At 35.8% G+C, this 18,506-nt stretch overlaps 1 protein-coding gene and 1 pseudogene across 1 annotated transcript; both read right to left on the reverse strand.

Moving 5' to 3' along the window:
- Window positions 1–1,715: 1,715 nt before the first annotated feature.
- LOC147387361 (receptor-like serine/threonine-protein kinase SD1-6 pseudogene) lies at window positions 1,716–2,464 on the reverse strand (annotated as a pseudogene).
- LOC147387362 (putative cysteine-rich receptor-like protein kinase 31) lies at window positions 2,152–18,475 on the reverse strand. The gene is made up of 5 exons (XM_086421083.1): window positions 18,353–18,475; window positions 3,029–3,159; window positions 2,707–2,917; window positions 2,376–2,613; window positions 2,152–2,297 (listed from the first exon to the last, which is right to left on the reverse strand). The coding sequence occupies exons 1-3, from the start codon at window positions 18,447–18,449 to the stop codon at window positions 2,747–2,749; spliced, it is 399 nt and encodes a 132-aa protein (XP_086277209.1). The 5' UTR covers window positions 18,450–18,475; the 3' UTR covers window positions 2,152–2,297; window positions 2,376–2,613; window positions 2,707–2,746.
- Between the last annotated feature and the right edge of the window lie 31 nt (window positions 18,476–18,506).

Below are 18,506 nucleotides of genomic sequence, written 5' to 3' on the forward strand. Positions count from 1 at the left end.
GAACTGTAGTAAAAGGAGCATTTCAAAAGAGAATGTAAAGCTACTAAGAAACCTACCAAAAACAATAATTAGGGAAACAAAGACTCTATAAACCTCTTTGATTGTAATGATGCATATTTTCTTTATTTGAGTTTCTATAAGTAAAAGTTTGTGTAGCTAAAGGAAATTTTCACTTAAATAAAAGTCAATCTAAGATTTCATTGAATCTAAATTGACGAATAGTCACAATGTGAAAAAAGCCCAAATTTGATGGCCTTGGGCCATCAAATTTCATAAAATTCGACGGACCAAGAGATTGACTTGGTGTCGAATTTTTCATTGTCAAATTTTATTTTTCGAAGGGCCGAAACTATCAAATTAATGAAGGATGAGAGAAATTTGACAGCTCTAAGCCATCAAATCTGGGAACATCAAGAATTTCAACGGTTCAATTTTTAAAATTCGTGGGCCTTGGCCCGCCAAATTTTTATGTCAAATTTTCCATGTTTCACATAGTGAACAAGATGGCATGTGTACTGAAGGCATCACAAATTTACAAAAGGGAGCTACTAGTTGCACTCAAATCATAAAAAATTACTTCTTTAGAAAAAAAAAATTATTTTCTAACCTACAAGTTGCACTTCATTAGGATAACCAGCTTGTTCATTTTCCTTATTTTGAATATGTCCTCTTTGTTTTAAAATATTTAATTATTGAGGACTTCGATAAAAAAAATCGGCCAAATCTCTTTTGCACAAATTTATGAACACGCTATAATTTTGTAAGGATGATTGAAGATAAAGAAGGAAAACAAAAGTACAACATTTTTATTTGTTTTATTGGAATGCAATCATACACCTGGAATGCAGTGGGGAATTTTTTAGTGTTGGAGTACAATTGGTAATGGATGGTGTGCAACTAGATACTCCACCTTATTTTTTTTGACTAAGCAAGCAAGGAATTAGAGGTTAATGAAGGTGAACCTAGGTCGTGGGATCAACTCTCCTCGAACCTTTACTAGCGCCTTCTATGTATTTACAGTTCCTTATGCCTAAAGATAGCTATACCTTCAAAAGACAAGGCACAAAGATAACTGTCACAAACCAATCCACGTCACTGTCGCAATTTAATCCACTTGAAGTTAATCAACGTAACGTCTAACTTTCTTATTTATTGTAAATAATTCACATAATGCATGTTCCATTGGCTTCATTTTTTGAGATTTGTTATGAATCTTCATGTCTTAGTAAATTTCTATTTGTAGGTTCTTAACCCAATTCTTTGGACTGGGAGATGTTGGAATGGGACTGCTACTCATTTCGGTTATGTTGTACTACACTTCCTGGGTATGTGAAATATTATTTGATTTATTATTTTTATTTTCCTATTTTCAACCTTGCAATAAGCGACAACTCCCAAAAGGTTATTTGTTGTTTTTGTGCTAATAAGTTGCTAACCTAAATTATTTAGAAGTATTTAGGGTGAAATCGATGTGGTTCTATGGTTTTTCCTTGATTTAGGATTTCTTACGTTAATTCGTGGTATTGTGTATGGCTTTTTTCTTGTTTATTCATTGCGATGAATTTTGAATCTCAATATTGGAAGCGGAGTTATTTTTTTTCTAAACTCATATTCCCTGCTTCACAAATTGAATGGTACTCTCTATTTGGCATACAAGAACTTATGAGAATACATATATGAATTGAAATAATACAGTTTGTAAGCTCGGTAATCTTCTATCGGCCCTCTAACACTGAAACAGTTGCCTCATTTGAACACATCTTTTTCTGGCTTGATAATGAATCCACCTCAATGAGGCTCCTTTCATTATAAAAACCAGGTTGTTTTGGTTGGTGTGTGATTGAAGTATCACTACTTAACATTAAAACAACATCTGACATGCTTGGCCTGTCTTCTAGGTACTGTTGCACACATAAAAGACCGACTGGGATGTATCTCAACAATTGGGACTCGGGTAACCCATCCCTCATTAATGCATCTACCAGTTCCAAAGCTTTGCCTTCATTCCATAGTTCCATGCCTTGAACACAAAACCATCAAATATATTCACTTTTTACAAATCAAAAAATAGAAAAGAATTTGCATGTCGGATAAACAAAATTTTAATTTAGTAGAGGACTAGAAGGATATTCATTTTTGAACTTACATGTCCAAGAAGGTTGAGATCATGATCAGGATGATTAAAACCCCTGTTCTGCTTTCCACTAATTATCTCCAACACCAAAACACCGAAGCTAAAGACATCGGACTTCATTGAAAATAGACCATCTATTGCATACTCCGGGGACATATAACCACTGCACGAAAACATCAAAGAAATATAGTTGTAAACCATGAGATTGATGGATGCATAGAGTAATTTTCATGGTACTTACTATGTCCCAACCACTCTTTTTGTTGTTGCTTCTGTCTGGTTTCCTCCAAAAGTTCTTGCCATACCAAAATCTGAAATTTTGGGGTTCATATCACTGTCTAGTAGAACATTGCTGGCTTTGAGATCCCTATGGACAATTCTCAGTCTTGAATCTCTATGAAGATAAAGAAGTCCTTGAGCTATGCCTACTACAATGTCAAGTCGTTTTTGCCAACTCAATAAAGTATGTCTTGCTTGATCTATGGCAATTTTACAAAAAAGTTAGCTTTAAAAACTCTACAAACTAAATAATTTAATTAAGTCAAATATATAAGTGTTAGAGAGGGCCAAACCAAAGATAAAGAAGTTTAGACTTTTGTTGGGCATGTACTCCTAGATTAACAACTTTTCTTCTCTATGAATGCAACACCCGAGAAGCCTAACTAGATTTCGATGTTGAAGCTTTGCAGTCAAAATAACCTCGCTCTTAAACTCGTTTAGGCCTTGCCTAGAATTCTTTGAAAGCCTTTTCACTGCTATTTCTTGTCCTGTTAGTAGCTCACCCTGGAAATTATCATATGTGAACATGAATATCATACTTCAATAGATATATGAGAACACTTGCCTTGTTTAGGTTTCAGCATAATTTATATTTATGTATATTATGGGACTTACCTTGTAAACTGGACCAAAACCACCCTCTCCAAGCTTGTTATCATAAGAGAAGTTATTAGTGGCACTTGCAATCGTAACGAAATCAAACAATGGTAAGTCCATCTCCCCCCTCAAGTTTTCATCAGTGTAATCTGTTAGAGGATAAGATGTGTTGTATTGAGATGCATGAGATACATTGTATCATTACCGGTGTATCTTGTAATAAAGGGAAGGTTGTGACGTAGAATAATATATTTAACCAAATCAATTAGGATACTATGTATTAGGAATCATAGATGATTAGTAGCTCTATATTAGGCCACTTTCTATATCTTGGTTGATGTAGTAGCTATAAATGCCCTATTATAGGGGTCATGTAATAATCAATCGAAGAATCTTCATGTAGGCATCAAAATTTCAAGGAGGCATTTACAAATTGTTATAAACAAATATCCCTAATTTTATTAATGGGCCTCAAATCAAAATTGAGTCCATTAAATGGGAATGTGCCTCTTACAAGCCTGGTTTTTGGGTTTTCGCAAATAAAGTCCATGATTTAGCAAATCCAAGTGATCCATATTAAATATTGGGCCTTATACCCAAATAAATAAATTTGGCCCAATAATAAATCATAAATCCTTAAAATTGGATTTGAACAAATTTAGTCTTTTAAACAAATCAATTAAGCCTTTTTAAGTTGGGGTATAATTGGGAAGCTAAATTACCTTTAAGTCTATAAATTCAAGGACCTTTCTCATTGAAAGGGGATCTGTATCACTTTCTCTCAAAAGACAAAAGCTCTCAAGCCCTTCTCTAGAGACAAAGCAAAAGTTCTTTAGAGATTCGGACTCCGACTAAAGAGAAGATTAAGCATAAAGTTCTTCTTCGGAAGTCAAGAAAATCTTCTCAGCCAATAAAGCACAAAGCCCGGAGAGAAGAAAATCTATAGAAGCCTCTACAGAAGATCAAGCACAAAGCAAAGCAACTTTCTCAACCGATAAAGTGGGAAGCCCGGAGAGAAGAAAATCTACATACATCGTCACTATTTTTTTTTTGTATTTGACTGTTAATCAAATAAAACACTGAGATCTGTATCTACTTTTCATCAAAAAATCAATAAAATCATTTGCGATCATATTTCATGAATCTCGTGGTAGATCTGTTGAAATTTATTGTCGACACTTCAATAATGTTATTTTTCTACATAATCTTTGGATGGGTTATTTTATTCATTTTCTCATTTGTTTATCATGAAAATAATAGAAAATCTTTGAATTATATGAAACAAAGTGACTGTAACAATATGATATTTTGAATATTTTTGAAGAGAATGAATGAGCCATGCATATTTTTTAATCATGCAAATGTAATTTATTGGACGATTACAAGCTACTTTTAGGTGGTCCATTAAGTAGTGAGTCATAGTTGTGTGCTTGACATCTAACAATTAAAACTACATAATTCAAAATACATGTAGAGGATCGATCAATACCCATTTTTTTTTGGACACTTGTAAGATTTCTTCTGTAATAGTAATTAATTTGATTCGTTCATAACCTTTCTAGGAAGGGTGTTGAATAGTTGAAGCGGTAGATACCCGAGAATGAACAAAAAGAAAGTTTGACCGAGGCTTGTGTTGAACACAATGTCCTTAAGACAATTTTGTTCCCGCAACTTGGTGCACACGGATCAATGAACAATTGTCTCCCAGGATACAACGATCACACGTGTAGAGGCAGCACTACAATCTACACGTCTAGCGAACCGAACGCTACTGTTTATACTCTCAAAGAATGCAGAAGGAAAACAGAATGCTTGCACGTTTAAACAGCAAAGAAGAGAGAAAATTTTTGAGTGAATAAAACTGAGGTCGAGATGACCTATTTATAGAAATTTAAGAGACAAGGTGTCTCTTAGGAAAAGGAATGTGCAAGTGTCTCTTAGAAAAGGACAGGTGCATGTGTGTCTCTTAAGAGACACCCAAAGAAATCAAAGGAGGTGTCCTTACTGGCCGAACAGGCACCCATGGTGTTCTAATGGACGGTGAGGGGTGTGTGTGCCCCTTCATAAGAAAACGGATTTTGAGCCCAGCCCAAGCCCAATACGAAATTAGCAAAAGGGCCCGTCGCGCGCACCCACGTGAAGCCAAATTGACGGGATTTGCACCCCCCCTGCGCGCGCATCGTGTGCCCGCATACGCATTAAGGATATTTTGGACCAATGGATCAAATCCTTCTTGAGCCCATGGGCCCCTTGTGCGCGTGCGTGGGCTTATCCAAGTCTCTCTCTCATATACACTTAAGTGATATAAGAAGTTCTATATAAGAACTAGACAATTTTCTTATTCCTATCCGATGTGGGACTAAAGAGTTTCTCTTATAAACTCAATAATCTTATAAACCACATACAACAAACCATGGCTAATAGGGGTTCTTTGGAGCTGATTTGTCATTCACCCATAATGAATTTTTGACAACTTAAAACATGAAACTATTCTCTTCAATGAGATGAATAAGTTTCCAAGTGGTCCAACTACAAAAAAGTAATGGGACCCACTTGAATCGTAGCTCAAATATCCCTACTCGATCACAAAAATCTGGATAGAAATGCAGATTTTTTCCAACAATCCCCCACATGAATGAAAAATGGCGACAAATAAAATCGATAAAATAAAATAAAGAGAGTATAAATAGGAAATAAACTACATCGGGGTAGGTAGCTTGTGGCTTTGAACCTTCCCTAGTAAAAAACTATAGGATTTACTAGCTAACAGTGAACACCATGTTTTGAACTGTTCAAGCTTAAGTGTAAATCTAGACAATAGAATTCACATAGTTCCTTTCCTGACATAGTCGGTTCTCACGGTTGTGTTCATTTTGGCCCTGAACAATCCTGGATTCATGAGTGCTATAGAGAATTTTAGCCTTTATAAATTCTCATGGAAGCGGCCCAACTTCACACTCACATAGGTGATTCCTATTAAGAGTTCCCTGTTGTACCCCACTTGAAAATCAAGTTATAGGAATCATTAAAAGCAAAGCTTACCCTAAAAAACTGTTACAGGCAGCACCGTTACATCATAGGAGTGGATAAGAGTTTTTTCCTCTTCAGTGCTTCTGGCGAATCACACACAACTAGTTGTCCCATTGAACCAAGATCTTGGGATCTCCAGTCAACTAGGTTGGGTTTCCATTGTGATGATTCTTTTGTGTAGGCTTTAATCCCATTCCTCTCGATGTGCAGTATATTTGCTCTCTTGTTAAACCTTTGGTAAGCGGATCCACGAGATTTTCCTTAGATTTTATATAATCAATTGAAATAACTCCATTTGAGAGTAACTGCTTAACAGTATTGTGTCTACGACGAATATGTCGAGATTTACCGTTATAAATATTATTTTGTGCCCTAGCTATCGCTGCTTGATTATCACAATGTACACAGATGGCGGGCACGGGTTTTGGCCATAAAGGAATATCTTCTAAAAAATGTCGAAGCCACTCAGCTTCTTCTCCTGCTTTATCTAACGCTATAAATTCCGATTCCATGGTAGATCGGGCTATACACGTCTGCTTAGAAGATTTCCAAGAAACGGCTGCACCTCCAAGTGTAAAAATATATCCACTTGTGGATTTTGATTCTTCAGAATATGATATCCAATTCGCATCACAATATCCTTCAAGTACCGCTGGATATCTTGTATAGTGCAACCCATAGTCTAGAGTATATTTTAAGTATCTTAAAACTCTGACTAATGCCTTCCAGTGATCTAATCCTGGATTACTTGTATATCTACTCAGTTTGCTAACTGAGTAAGCAATATCTGGCCTTGTGCAGTTCATGAGATACATTAAACTGCCAATTATACGAGAATATTCTAATTGAGAGATACTCTCACCAGTATTTTTCTTCAAATGAAAATTAACTTCTATTGGTGTTTTAACTGGACTACAATCAAATTGATTAAATTTCTTAAGTATTTTCTCAATATAATGTGATTGAGATAATACAAGTCCTTCTGATGTTCTACTAATTTTTATCCCTAGTATAACATCAGCAACACCTAAGTCTTTCATTTCAAACTTATTAGTCAACATTTTCTTTGTTGACTTGATGATATTTTTGTTAGTTCCTAAAATTAACATATCATCAACATATAAGCAAACAATGACATAAGCATCTTCAATGCTTTTAACGTATACACATTTGTCACATTCATTTATTTTGAAACCATTTGACATCATTACACTGTCAAATTTTTCATGCCATTGTTTAGGTGCTTGTTTTAATCCATAAAGAGATTTAACAAGTCTGCACACTTTTCTTTCCTGTCCTTTGACAGTAAAACCTTCTGGTTGTTCCATATAAATTTCTTCATTTAATTCACCATTTAAAAATGTTGTTTTAACATCCATTTGATGCATTTCTAGCTTATGCAATGCAGCAATAGCTATCAACATGCGAATGGAAGTTATTCTTGTAACTGGTGAATAGGTGTCAAAATAATCCAAACCTTCTTTTTGTTTGAACCCTTTGGCAACAAGTCTTGCCTTATACTTGTCTATGGAACCATCGGGTTTCATCTTCTTTTTGAAGATCCATTTACAACCTATAGGTTTGCTGCCTGGTGGAAGATCCACCAATTCCCAAGTATGATTCTGCATAATTGAATCAATTTCGTTATTTACAGCCTCTGTCCAATAAGGTGCTTCAGGTGTAGACATAGCTTCCTTAAAGGTTTGAGGTTCATTTTCTAACAAAAAAGTTAGAAAATCAGGACCAAAAGACTTAGTCACTTTACGTCTCTTACTGCGTCTAGGTTCATCTTTATTTTCTATAGACTTTTGGTCTATATTTCCTTGTGAGCTAGTAATCGCAGTATCATAAGTTCTTTTATAAGAACTTATTCTTTGTATATTTTTGCAAGGAAAAATATTCTCAAAAAATGAAGCATTCCTTGACTCAATAATCGTATTTTCATGAACGTCAAGAATGTCAGATTTGTGCACAAGGAATCGATATGCACTACTATTATGTGCATAACCAATGAATATACAATCAATGGTTTTTGGTCCTATTTTAACCTTTTTCGGACTAGGAACCATTACCTTAGCTAAACACCCCCACACTTTTAAATATTTATATGATGGTTTTCGACCTTTCCATAACTCATATGGAGTTTGGTCTGATTTCTTGTGAGGTATTTTGTTAAGAATATGATTTGCTGAAAGTATTGCTTCCCCCCACAAATTCTGGGGTAAACCAGAACTTATTAACATAGCATTCATCATTTCTTTTAAGGTTCGATTTTTGCGTTCAGCAACACCATTAGATTGTGGTGAATAAGGAGCGGTAGTTTGGTGAATAATACCATGTTCTAAACAGAACTCACCGATGGGTGCTTCATATTCACCTCCTCTATCACTTCTTACTACCTTTATCTTTTGATTGAGTTGATTTTCAACTTCATCCTTGTAATATTTAAACATTTCTAAGGCTTCGTCTTTACTCCTTAGTAAATAAACATAACAATATCTTGTGCAATCATCGATAAAAGTAATGAAATACTTTTTTCCACCTCTTGTTTGCACAAATTTTAAATCACAGATATCACTATGAATTAATTCTAGAGGTTTTGAATTCCTTTCCACAGAATGAAAGGGTGTTTTGGTTAATTTGGCCTCCACACATGTTTCACATTTATGATTTTGATCAATATGAAATTTAGGCAATAAATCTAAATTCATTAACCTTCGCAAGGTATTAAAATTCACATGACCTAATCTATCATGCCACATATTGAAAGACTCAAGCATATAAACAGAAGAATTCTCTTTATTCATAATTGAATTTTTGGGTACAATTGTCATTACATTTAGTTTAAACAGACCATCGGTCAAATACCCCTTGCCCACGTACATCCCATTTTTAGTAAGTACAAACTTATCAGATTCAAATACTAATCTGAAACCCTTCTTACTTAGTAAAGATCCGGATACTAAATTTTTCCGGATGTCTGGTACGTGCAACACGTCATTTAATGTAAGACTCTTTCCCGAAGTAAATTTCAGCACTACTTTTCCTTGCCCTTCAATTCTTGAAGTTGAAGAGTTACCCATAAAGAGTTGTTCATCCTTTCCTGTTTTACTATATTCTGAAAATAAATTTTTGTCAGAACATATGTGTCGAGTAGCCCCTGTGTCTACCCACCATTCTTTAGTATTTCCGACTAAATTTACTTCAGAGACAACTGCTGAGAGGTTGATATCAGAAACAACAGCAACAAGATTCTCTACTTCGGACAACTGGGCTTGAACCAATTTATTCTTCGATGAATCCTGGTCCTTGCGTTTGCGACAGTCCTTGGCTCGATGTCCTGGTTTGTTGCAAACAAAACAGGTTCCCTTGAATTTCTTAAAGTCCTTACCTTTAGGACTCAGAGTAGAGATTTTCCTCTTTTTGTTGTGAGAGATCGACTTAGGCCGTTTAACTTCTATTACATTGGCCTTGGACTCGTAGTAGTTATACTTCGTCCCTTTCTCACTTATTCTGTTTTCTTCCTCAATTCTTAACCGCACAATCAAGTCCTCGAGCTTCATCTCCTTACGTTTGTGCTTCAAATAATTTTTGAAGTCTCTCCAAGATGGCGGTAATTTTTCAATTACCGATGCCACTTGAAATGATTCACTAATCGACATACCTTCTGCATGAATTTCATGCAGGATAATTTGAAGTTCTTGAACTTGATTGATAACAGTTTTAGAATCCACCATTTTATAATCCAAGAATCTGCCGACTACAAATTTCTTTTGTCCGGCATCTTCTGTCTTATATTTCTTGTCTAAGGATTCCCACAGTTCTTTTGCAGTGACGATTGGACTATATACGTTATACAGTGTATTATCCAATCCATTGAGGATATAGTTCCTGCATAGAAAATCAGAGTGTTTCCATGCTTCGATAGCAGCAACCGTTGTGCTATCTGATTCGTTTTCCTTCAGAACAGGTGCATCTTCTTGAAGGAATTTGGCTAAGTTTAATGTTGTTAAATAAAACAACATTTTCTGTTGCCAACGCTTAAAATCCGAGCCATTAAATTTCTCGGGTTTCTCTTGGTGATTCATTTTTCTAATCTGTAAGAACAGAAAAAAAAAAAAATCCAACACACAAAATTGTCTTAAGACTGTTGAATAGTTGAAGCGGTAGATACCCGAGAATGAACAAAAAGAAAGTTTGACCGAGGCTTGTGTTGAACACAATGTCCTTAAGATAATTTTGTTCCCGCAACTTGGTGCACACGGATCAATGAACAATTGTCTCCCAGGATACAACGATCACACGTGTAGAGGCAGCACTACAATCTACACGTCTAGCGAACCGAACGCTACTGTTTATACTCTCAAAGAATGCAGAAGGAAAACAGAATGCTTGCACGTTTAAACAGCAAAGAAGAGAAAATTTTTTGAGTGAATAAAACTGAGGTCGAGATGACCTATTTATAGAAATTTAAGAGACAAGGTGTCTCTTAGAAAAAGGAATGTGCAAGTGTCTCTTAGAAAAGGACAGGTGCATGAGTGTCTCTTAAGAGACACCCAAAGAAATCAAAGGAGGTGTCCTTACTGGCCGAACAGGCACCCATGGTGTTCTAATGGACGGTGAGGGGTGTGCCCCTTAAAATTAAATGGACGGTGAGGGGTGTGTGTGCCCCTTCATAAGAAAACGGATTTTGAATCCAGCCCAAGCCCAATACGAAATTAGCAAAAGGGCCCGTCGCGCGCACCCACGTGAAGCCAAATTGACGGGATTTGCACCCCCCCCCTGCGCGCGCATCGTGTGCCCGCATACGCATTAAGGATATTTTGGACCAATGGATCAAATCCTTCTTGAGCCCATGGGCCCCTTGTGCGCGTGCGTGGGCTTATCCAAGTCTCTCTCTCATATACACTTAAGTGATATAAGAAGTTCTATATAAGAACTAGACAATTTTCTTATTCCTATCCGATGTGGGACTAAAGAGTTTCTCTTATAAACTCAATAATCTTATAAACCACATACAACAAACCATGGCTAATAGGGGTTCTTTGGAGCTGATTTGTCATTCACCCATAATGAATTTTTGACAACTTAAAACATGAAACTATTCTCTTCAATGAGATGAATAAGTTTCCAAGTGGTCCAACTACAAAAAAGTAATGGGACCCACTTGAATCGTAGCTCAAATATCCCTACTCGATCACAAAAATCTGGATAGAAATGCAGATTTTTTCCAACAGTCTGAACATTGACGCAAGTGGTTGCATGTTCGAGAGCCTTGGAAGATGATGATCCACGTAAGGGGATTCAAATTCAGGCCCTCAGAGAACGTTGAAGAAGCCAACTAGTTGGTATGGAGAACCTACCATCTCTTTCTTCGAGGAAGATATCCTAGAAAGTTCAGAAAAGTTTAGATTTGCCCTCATTGCAAAATTCTTTAATCCTTGCTCAAGTGCTATGCAACTTTGTTTGGGTGTAGAAAGTACCAGAAAAGTCAGCAGAGAGTGGAAACTTGCTAGTACTTGTGATGTTTTGACCCTTGATTTTCGTCGTGTCCTACAGAACTTATCTACTCAGTTGAACATGATTTCCATTTGGTTGAAGTAATGTTTCACATCAGAGTAGAAGTTTTGCGATGCGGCTTTTCAAGTGGACTCCTTTCTTCCATCCTTCGGAAAAGGATTCTTCTGTTCTTCCCAGGTGGATTTCTTTCCCAACCTTCCATTGTTTTGCTATGAAGAGACAAACCTCTGAAATCTGGCTTCAGAGGTTGGAGAGGTCTTAGCAATGGACCATGCAATAAAAATAGGCATGAGATTAAATGTCACAAGGGTCTGTGTCTTGCTAGACCTATTGAATGATCGACTGAAGAGGTTATGGATCGCTCATGGCCAATCTGGTTTTTGGCAGCAAATCAGTTATGAAGCTCCTCCTCACTTTGTATTAACTGTCACAAACTTGGGCATCTGGATTCTGCTTGCAAATATAATGACAAGCCTCTTATGGAGAAGGAAGCTTTACTACCAAAAGCTAAGGATGGTATACAAGTCTAGCGGAAGGATCTAGCTTTGAAGCCTAAGAATACAGTGAAGGTTGGTGCAGAGAAGAAATGGAAGGCAAATTCAATTTCTATCAAAGAAGGGATTCCTCCAAAAAAAAAAGAATTGAAAGAAGGTAAAGGTGAAGAAGCAATGGTGGTTGAGTCTGGTTCTATTTCTTCCAAGGAAGAAACTTACCAGGATAAAGGTCTAGCTGGTTCTATTCCTTCCAACTGTTTTCGTGGGAAACACTTCAACCGCTGTCGTGGAGGTGCCAACTCAACCAGCAAATCTTGCACAGAATATTAGTGAAAATCCCCAATTACAGCTGATCATAGAAAAGTCTCCTTCCTTGCCTCGACTTTCTAATTCAATCCAGGATTTTCTTTTTTTTATTAGATCCAAAAGCTTGAATCCCCTCACTCCCTTCTCGAATTTGAGGAAATTGCACTCGAGTTACTTTGATTGCAACTTGTTTCTCTCATCACTAGGATTGAGAACATATGTCTTGCATCTGACACATTCAATGTAGAGTAGTAAACTTCTTTTCTTTTTCATACAATTTCGATACATTTAATCGATTCCGCCCAAAATGGTTCCGCAACCCCACATGTAACTTCATACATCTCTCCCTCTCCATGAAAGTTCTATTTATCCTCTCGACTGCCTCATTTTGTCGAAGATTTTTTTTCACGATAAAATGTCATGTGATGCCTTATTCTTTGCAAAACTTCAAGAACTTGTCATTTTTGTATTCAGCCCCATTGTCACTTCTCAAGTATTTAATCTTTCGTTCAATTTGATTTTCTGCTTCGATTTTTCATTCCACAATCTTGGCAAAAACTATGGATTTCTCCTTCATAAAGTAGACCCAAACTTTTCTTGAAAAATCATCCATAAAAATGAAATAGTGAGCTCCATCTTTTGATTTAGTAGGTGTCGGTCATTACATATTAGAATTAATATAGTCTAGCAATCTTTTACTCTTGATTTGTTTATTTGCAACCTTGAACGATACCTTACTTTTCTTTCTCATCACACAAAATTTACAAAACTCTAGCTTGCATGTCCCAACACCCTTCAACAATTGTCACCAGTGTAACTTTTGCATTACTCTTTCATTCATATTCCCAAGCCTTAAGTATTAAGATTGAGTTTCATTCTTACTAAAAATTTCCTCTGTAGATATTGCAACTCCACCTAAAATAGTATTTCTTGAAAGCTTGTAGAGGTTGTTTGCAAATTTCATACCTCTAATTATCACAATAGGTCCCTTGGACACATTGAGTGCTCCATCATTTGTCGATAAATATTACTCATTTGAGTCGAGTATGCCCAAGGATATCAAATTCTTCTTGAGTGTCGGCACTTGCCTCATACTACCCAAAGTTCTAACAACCCCATCATACATTCTTATCTTCATGGTACTCGATCAAATGACTTTGTATGTTGCATCGTTACCCAGTAGAACATATCTACCGTCATGAGATTCATAAGTATCAAACCAATCACGATTGGAACTAGGGGTGCACATGGTTTGAATTGGTTCAGATTTTGGCAAAATTGGAACCAAACCAAGCATGACCGGTTTTACAAATTTGGAATCGAACCAATCCAATTATCCTATAGAACCGAACCAATCCAAACCATCATTAGTTTGGATTGGTTAGGATCGGTTCTCGGTTCTCATACTTTTAAAATAGAAAAAGTTGTATTTTTTCTTTCAAAAGAGGAACCCTTTGGATAAAATCATAAATAATGCCTATTTTTAAAATGAAAATGATTTTATGATTAAATTTTGACTGAAATCTATATAAATTACAAATTAGAGGCAGCTCAATGAGACTAAAAAAATTACAATTTTAAAATTGGTATTTTTGATGGATTAGTGAGGAAACTAATCCATAAATGGTAGACTAATGAATCCAAGTCTAGGTTCGCATAGTATATTTCATCTAACAAACATGGCATAAAGGTTCTCATAAAAAGACAAGGAATCATACTCTTTGAGAAAGTTTTTCCATAAATAGGTAGATCCATTTGAGAGTTAAGGGAGAGATTTGTGTATATATTTTTTTTTATGAGTTTTTGTTAGAAGAAAAAAAAACCAGAAGAGATGAAGTTGAAGACTTTGATGAGTTACCTCTTCGTAACATACTAACATAGTTGAGAGTGAGAGATGAGTTTACCTCTTTCTTTTGCAACGAGGTGGCGAGTGGTGAGGTGAGGGAGACGAATGACAGCTAGGTTTTCTTCAAACTTGAAGAAGAGAGAAATAAAGAATAGAAGAATGAAACTAAAAAAGGATTATATATATATATAATAGATGCTTCGGATTGATTCGATTCTATTACACCCCTAATCCGGAACCAGACAAAATCAATAGGATTTTTTTTATACAATTCGCACTCGAACCAAACCATGCTCAATCCGAAACCAAACCAATCCAATCCAAAAGGCTTCGGATTGGTTTGGTTCTCGAATTTATCAAATCCAATGTGCACACCTAATTGAAACACTTATGAAAAGTACACCTAGAATCTAAAATTCAAGAGTTGGAGGTGTGATTTCTTGACGATGCCACTAATAGCTCTCCATCATTTTTAGATGTAATGCTTGCCATGGAGCTTGACTTGACTTTATTCTCTCATTTTACCTTCGTTTTGTACTTTTTAGAATCTTTTTTGTAATGTCCCTTTTCCCGTAATAGTAGCACTCTGCTTCTTTCTTATTTCTAGATTTGGATATAAAATTCTTTCCTTCTGATTTGTTTCTCCTTTGTTCGGCCTCACTTACTTGAATCATTTGCAACGAGTCCTTCTCCTTGAGCATCCTTCTCACTTGATTTGTTCATGGTCACGTAAGAGATAAAATCTTGAACCACTTCCTCAAACTTGAGGGTCTCCTTGCCAAACATGAAAGTAGTTCAAAAGTGTTTAAAGGAATTAGGAAGTGATCTTAACAATACAATGCTTTGTCTTTTTTTTCAAACTTCACTTCTATCTTCCACAAATCACTAAAATACCTATTGAACGTGTTTAAGTGCTTCATGGTGTCTTGTCCCTCCTCCATCCTTATGTGATAGAGTTGGTCCTAAAAGAATAATCTGGTGGACAAATTCTTTCTCATTTATTACTTCTCAAGCTTATCCTGTGTTTCCTTTACGGTCTTTTCTTCCATGACATTGTACATGACTTCATCGAATACATGCAACTTAATGAAACTAATAGTCTTCAAATCCAATTCCTCTCATGTCTCATTTTACACATTCTCTTCGACTTCGCTTCAATACCCTGGATGCAATTTTGAAGTCCTTGTTGGACAAAAATATTCTCATCTTCCTTTGCTACAATGTAAAATTTGATTTCCCATCAAATGGCTTCAACTCAAACTTCACTCCATCGAAACTTTCGATTATCGTTATACTTTTCTCCATCATTGCAAACTCCTTAGATAACCTAAACTCTAATACCACTTGTGTGTGTAAAGACTTTTATGAAGCTCACTTAGTAATTTGATCAAACACCTATTAGTATTCCACACCTTACAAGACTTTGCTTGATAATGACAATGAAGGATAAACCCAACTAATAATAGCAAATACAAAGAAGATCAACAATCACACAAAGAAAGAGTAAGAACACAATATCCACAACACGATATTTTACGTGATTCATCTAAAAGTTACATCCACAGAGGTACGAGCATTGGAGCTCGATTTCACTATAAAGAAACTAGGGCAAATCAATATAAGGAAACACATTTATCACTTAACTTCACCTTATTTTAGATATCAATCTTTCCAAACCTCTCAACCTCTTCTCTCTAGGTTTTCTTTCTTTATCTATTCTCTTTTTTAGAAAAGACTTGGAGTTAGAGGTAGACCTTTAACAAAAGAGGGGATTAACTTCATACTTCATTCTCCTTAATCTATCGAAGGATGAGGTATTCATAATACCTCTTATATTCCAAATTACGGCTTGAATCATTGGGAGGAAGAGAAACTCCACCTTGCCATTCTTCGAATTCCATCAATCATAGGTGAGCTAGGTTTAGAGCTGGAAATAGTCCTACGAGTTCTCCTTCCCATAACCAAAGAAAAAACCCTAGTACCCGAATCAGTAAGATCACCAATATGGATAGCAATTTCGTTGGGTTGGGAATGAACCTTGCCCAAACCCAGATCCAAATTCGATTAGTCCATATTAGGCAATGTAACAAGATCCTTCGACAATGCAGTAGGATTCAAAGGATTCCTTAGAGTACGCTTCATTAGGAATCTCATAAATCGCCACTGAATCCCCATGGATTTTTTTCGCCGAACCACAGAGACTGATTCCTTAGAATTTTCCTTGTTTTACTCAATTGGATCAAAGGTTTCCTCGTTTAACTCAGATGGATCAGCAGCATCCTCTCCAAGAGCTTCCGTAAAAAGCAAAACTTGTAAATCAGAGTTTTCGTTAACATCGTTACAAACTTGAGAGTCAACAACAACAAAAACTTCCTTATTTGAGTAAAATCTAAAGTAGCAACTTCCTCAACAGAGGATTTCCAATTAGGCCTAATAGCCAAATCTGTAGATATTCCTAGAATTTTGGGATTATTCGACTGGGGATCCTCAAACACCTTGGAAGGAAGATTCTCCCACGAACAACTGATGATACGTAGTGACCATGTCAGAATCTGAGTTGGCCGAGAATCACTCTTGGATTATCGTGAATCACAACACTGCTGTAACAGAATTAGATTTTCCTTTGGGCAAAACATCTAGAGACTTGTTAGATTTCGGAGCACCAACTCACTCTACAATCTTCTCCGAGCATTATGACCTTACTTACAACAATAAGAAGGCAAAACACCAACTCCTATCCAAACATGTTTGGGAGGAACTAACAGAAGATACAAAAGAATACATCCTCGAGCCCCCCAGGACTGAAAAGTTCTAGAAATCTGTTTCGGAAATAAACAACCACCACAAGCAGTCTCCAAGAAACCATGGCTTTTCTCTACTTAGACACAGAGCTTCTCTCTCTAGGACATTATTTAATCAATTGTATGTTCCTTAATCAAAAGAACATGCCATTGTGAAGGGGTTTTTTCCCAAATCAAATACCGTAATCTTTTATTACCTTAATTTGGAGCACCAAATCTTCTTTGTTTCATTCATATTCTTTGATTTCGGTTTTTGTGTGCCGGGGGGGGGGGGGGGGACACACACAAGCACACTTCGAATCACTGACCATACACAAACCAAAAATGCCTCAACTTCTCTCTCTTTCTCTCTTGGCTTACTCTTCTTCTTCGCCTCCATCTTTTGTCTCTTGTTTCTCCTCTTTTATTTTGAAATCCATTCTTAAAATTTAAAATGGTGACATCTCCCTGACATTGGTCCCTCATGCGAGACTAACTTTAAAAGACATAAACACCCGTACAACCGTCTTTCTAAAAATCTTTTTATATTTCTTTTATTTTAGTTTTTTAATAGTTAAAATGAAAAACTAATAAGATGCTCGAAATGTCCTTTCTATGATTCTCAAGCTTGAAACCTTGACTTTGATATTCACTTGCATATTATTATAATTATAATCCATATCATATTTATTTTTTCCATACACTTGAAGCCTCAATTTAAACATACACTTATTTAAAAAAGAAAAACAAAAAACGAATTATTACATATATTATGCATTAGAAGTTATAAATAATAGTATATTTATATTAGGTTACAAATACTTTATTATAGGGTTCATATAATAATCAATCCAAGAATCTTCAATAAAGTTATTTTTCTATTCATAACCAGCAGATGGTATAAATGGTGCTATCATTGCATACGGCCTAACATTTGACAAAATTGGTCCTCCAAGAATATTCGCAATCCAAGCAAGCCCACCCAACATGTGCTACTGCTACATATATATTAGATGTAGGATCATGTATGATTGAAAAACCATGAGTTATCTACAAAAATATAATAGGTAGATTTGCAAAAACAGGTAAAAAAAAATTACATGGTTTCAATACAATGACAAGCACCTGCTAAATAAGAAATTTTCCATCAAAACCTTATTCACAAAAATGGGTAAGTTATATGTTCTATAGATTTTAAAAACTTATCTAGATATGAAAATTTTAAAAAATGCCCTATGGGACAAGCAAGAAATCAAAATAATATGATGTCCAGGACTTGTCATTCAAAAATGACATCAACTTGAATGAATGCAGAGTGTATGATCGGAGGAAAGTACTTTTGTTCACCAGAGACAAGGGAACCTACCTGTTTGCTTTGTCCTGATCTTCCAAATGATCAAACTCAACATAATACGTATCCCCAAAACTATTGATACCCATATAATCACATCCACTAGTTTCATCTTCTTTATGGAATCAGCATTTATCCCTTTCCCTGCACCAGTAAGAAGGTAAAACAT

This window comes from Akebia trifoliata, chromosome 13 (genome assembly GCF_017979445.1).
Source record: "Akebia trifoliata isolate Shusen 1 chromosome 13, ASM1797944v1, whole genome shotgun sequence".
In the NCBI taxonomy this organism is placed as follows: domain Eukaryota; kingdom Viridiplantae; phylum Streptophyta; class Magnoliopsida; order Ranunculales; family Lardizabalaceae; genus Akebia; species Akebia trifoliata.

Bases quoted from the DNA above. Each gene is read 5' to 3' on its own strand.
- LOC147387362 (XM_086421083.1), bottom strand. From the start codon at position 18,449: ATGAAACTAGTGGATGTGATTATATGGGTATCAATAGTTTTGGGGATA. The intron at 3,160-18,352 runs GTAGGTTCCCTT...ATCCTCTAACAG, and splicing joins GATCAGGACAAAGCAAACAG to ATTACACTGATGAAAACTTG. The intron at 2,918-3,028 runs GTAAGTCCCATA...GATAATTTCCAG, and splicing joins GTTTTGGTCCAGTTTACAAG to GGTGAGCTACTAACAGGACA.